Source organism: Benincasa hispida, chromosome 10, assembly GCF_027475165.1.
Source record: "Benincasa hispida cultivar pf3 chromosome 10, pf3_genome.v1.1, whole genome shotgun sequence".
Classification (NCBI taxonomy): domain Eukaryota; kingdom Viridiplantae; phylum Streptophyta; class Magnoliopsida; order Cucurbitales; family Cucurbitaceae; genus Benincasa; species Benincasa hispida.
Window position 1 is genome coordinate 35,206,023 of NC_143487.1, and position 4,014 is coordinate 35,210,036.

The following is a 4,014-nucleotide window of genomic DNA, read 5'->3' on the forward strand; positions in this document are numbered from 1 at the left end:
AGATTAAGAATAAACCGCTTTTATTTAAGAAAGATGAAAATCACTATAAGAATTTGAGAAAGAAAAAATATAATTTAAAAAAATAAATAAATAATTACTAAACAGATTATAACTTATTTTCCAACTATTTTGAATTTGACTAAAAATTTAAACACTATTTTAAAAATAGGGATAATTGTAAATATAGATATTAGACCAAAAGTATTAACCTAATGTAAAAAAATTTATAAATATAACCAAATTTAAATAGTTTATCAATGATAGATCATATTATTGATAGGAATCTATCCGCGATAGACCATATCATGATAAGAATCTATCAACGATAGAAGTTAGATTTGGCTATATTTGTAATTTTTTTTAAATGATGTTATACATTTGATTATTATTCTTAAAAATGCTACCGATTGTAATTACCTTAAAAAATATCAAACAAAAATGCATAATTTCAAAATCAAAAGGATTGAAATAAACATCTCATAAGATCAAAAAACGACCAAACTAAAACCTAATTAAAAAAAAAAGAAAAAGAAAAAAAAAGTATGAGTGGACAAGATTAATACGTAAAATTGGTGAGAAATAATTGAAGGAGTTCCACGTTTTAATGAGAGAATGATTGATGGTCTTAGCCAAAAGCAACATAAAATTTGGACACGTTGACAAGTCACGTGAATTTCACTTTTGCTATTCCAATTAAGTTTCGACATTTGTTTCTCTTACATTATACCGGTAAACCGCCCTTCCGTTAAAGTCGTCACATTCATAGCCTAAAATAATAATAATAATAATAAATTAATTCATCCCATAAATTCATATTCTAAAAATACCCTTCCCCTGTTTTTTTTCCTTGTTCTACAATGAATAATAATACCATCAAGATCTCAGCTTCCCATTTTCATGGCCAGGACACCAATAACCCACACTCACACTCCAGGCCATCCATAACATTATTTCTCAACAATGCCTCACCCTTCCCGGAAACACCCTCTTCGTCGCTTCAGCCTCAGGCGCCGCACCGCTCTCAAGCGTCGTGCTTGGCACTTTTTCGACTCAATTCTAACCTGTTATAACTCCAAGAAGCCTAAGACGTATCGGCCTGACGATGATGGCGCTACGTCTGTCGTTGGTGCCGACTTTGCCGCCGAGACTCTAACACCATCCTTGTGCCACAACCAAGATTTGGTGTCCTTGAAGATCAGCCTACTGGGTGATAGCCAGATTGGGAAGACAAGTTTTTTGGTAACTAAATAAGATTTTGTTCTGTTGGTGGTTGGAGTTTTGGTTATGTTTTTTTAAAAAATTCAATATTGTTCATTTTGAAGGTAAAATATGTTGGGAATGAAATGGATGAGGGGAAGAGTGAGCAGACAGGATTGACCTTGATGGACAAAACATTAATGGTTAGAGGGGCAAGAATTTCTTATAGCATTTGGGAAGTGGAAGGTAATTACCTGCATTTGTATTCGTTTTAGCTTTTGGGTTCACTGATGATTTAACATGACATCAGAAGAATGAGATGTTTTGTGTCGAGTTTCTGTATAATGGGTTGTTTTCTCTTGAACTTTTGGATTCAGTGGTGATTTAACATAACGGTTGGATGCGGAATGTGGATGTGGATGCAGGTGATGATAAATCCCAAGATTTTATTCCAACAGCTTGCAAGGACTCTGTAGCAATTCTTTTTATGTTTGATCTAACAAGTAGGCGTACTTTAAACAAGTAAGACTTAGTTTCTGTTTGATCCATATAAATGACTTTAGATTTTTCACAAATGGGAAGATTTAAAACAAAGGGGTTTCCTTTGGTTTGCAGCATTATAAGGTGGTATAGACAAGCACGTAGGTGGAATCAGGTATATTTTAGGATTCGTTTGATAACGTTTATAGCTACAAAGTTTTGAATCTTCTTTTAAACAGTTCGTATTTGATTGAAGTTTCTAAAAACAAAAGCTCTTTCCCTTTTGCAGACAGCAATTCCTGTCTTGATAGGAACGAAGTTTGATGATTTCATCCAACTCCCCATTGATATGCAATGGGCAATTGCAAGTGAGGTAAGAATTAAAATCATGGGTGCTTCTTTCTTTGATCTGAAGCCAACAAGCTGAATGATGATTCAAGATCTTGTAACTCCATAACTTCGCCTCGTTTTGGGTAACTATTTGATTTTTTGTTTTTGAAAATTAAGTGTATAAACACTATTTTCGTTGTAAGTTTTATCCATGTTATCCCAATATCTGAAAAATCTGTGTTGGTTTTCTAAATTTGACTAAAAATTCAAACGTTTCTTTAAAAAAAACATAAAAGAAAAAGGAAAATCATCTAAGTTTTAACTACTCAAATCGTAACCATTATCAAACAGGTCCATTATATCTCATTCTTTTATTAACTAATCTGGTGGAATGTTTTGAGAGTACAAAAAGCAATGTTTCAAAATTTGGGAAAATCCAGGGGATATCTCTCATGATTTCCTTGTTTTGACAGGCAAGAGCCTACGCCAAGGCACTGAATGCTACATTGTTCTTCTCCAGTGCAACTTACAATATCAATGTCAATAAGATCTTCAAATTCATCACAGCAAAACTCTTCGACCTGCCGTGGACGATCGAGCGCAACTTGACGATTGGAGAGCCTATAATCGATTTCTAGAGTCGGTTTCTTCCACCCTACATCGCCAATCTGGTTCTCAAGAAACTCATGAAACCATCCAGCATAGAGATAAATCTGACTGTCTACATTGTTCGACAACTATATCCGATGTAGCGGAGAAAGGCAGAGGCCTGTCGAGCCCCGTCTCCGTAGCAATTGGATAATGTGTAAATGAAAAACACATACTTAGATTTACAGTGTCATGGGAACTTAGATTAGGCATGTCATTGCAAATGCAGCTTTGAATCCCTTCAGAAAGATTAGTTTTAACTCCATGTATAATCTTGTGATCAACACCCAACATCTTCTCTTAGATGAGAAAATTTAAGTGTCTCTCAAATTAGACAGCAGCTAGATGTCCTTCTTGCTTGATGTGATCAAATAAAGTTTTGTCCTTTAGCTTAAGAAATCTAGTTATGGTCAACCAAAAAAATGTCTTCCTCCCTAATAGACCACCCTGCTAAGCGACCGGTTTGAAGAAAGGAGAAATTATTTGATAAGGTCATTATAATGTGGCTGATAGTTTTTCACTATTGGATGTATGAAACAGAAATACATCGCATATATTTAGTAGCTATTCGGAGCCATGTCGATTTTTGAATCCACATCCAACAGTTATTATAAAGTGATCACATTGTGGTGACCTCTTTAAATAATTTTTCTTGAAACAAGTCCTTGTGACATAAAAAATATTGTTCACACCCATTGATCATTTTATTATTAAACATGGTAACAATATGCACTGAAGACATTTATATCAAAAATATAGTGCTTGAGATAATACATAATTCCGTATCTATTCAGAAACAAACTTCATTTGGAAGTTGTTATAGTGCTCATAGTACTATTATAGCATTATTGTAAACATTTATCATATTGTGCTTTATTGTTTTTTTACCTTCTCCTACTTATGATACCAGAATGAAATAGATTACTTTGATTCTCTCAAATCTTAGCGTTTATAGAAGCATTACAAAAGTAACTTCAAGGCCCGTTTAGAATGACTTTCATCCCTTTTCAAGGAGGACCCGACGACCAAAGCACACATCTGTTAATTCTACCCACCTAGATGAAGGTAATGTATTTACCACAGTAACTTTTAGGTGATAAAACAAATATATTCCCACAAGTTAGTTCAACAAAATGAGATTGCAACAGGATGTTGATTTAGCCCAATATGCAATGATATGCTTTCAGACAGGAACAAGGATCCTTCACTTGCTATCACTGGTTGAAAGTTGACTAAGTTCATTAAATTCAGGAATTAAATGAGATTTTAACAGAATGATGATTCAACTCAGTCTCAAAAAGCTGAATACACTTATGAAACTTGCATTGAACCAAAGATGCCTATTTTAATGATAGTGCA

The 4,014-nt window shown here is 33.9% G+C and overlaps 1 protein-coding gene across 2 annotated transcripts; it reads left to right on the plus strand.

Annotated features, from left to right (window-relative positions):
• Positions 1 to 837: 837 nt before the first annotated feature.
• On the plus strand, positions 838 to 3,222 carry SGP2 (Ras-related small GTP-binding family protein). 2 transcript variants are annotated; one of them, XM_039045571.2, is made up of 6 exons: positions 838 to 1,239; positions 1,323 to 1,443; positions 1,623 to 1,719; positions 1,813 to 1,852; positions 1,967 to 2,150; positions 2,481 to 3,054. In XM_039045571.2, exons 1-5 carry the CDS (start codon positions 961 to 963, stop codon positions 2,102 to 2,104), a joined length of 675 nt encoding a protein of 224 aa, XP_038901499.1. In that variant the 5' UTR covers positions 838 to 960; the 3' UTR covers positions 2,105 to 2,150; positions 2,481 to 3,054. The 2 variants fall into 2 exon arrangements, with proteins under 2 accessions (XP_038901499.1, XP_038901498.1); XM_039045570.2 differs by having other exon boundaries at positions 841 to 1,239; positions 1,967 to 2,050; positions 2,481 to 3,222.
• Positions 3,223 to 4,014: the final 792 nt, after the last annotated feature.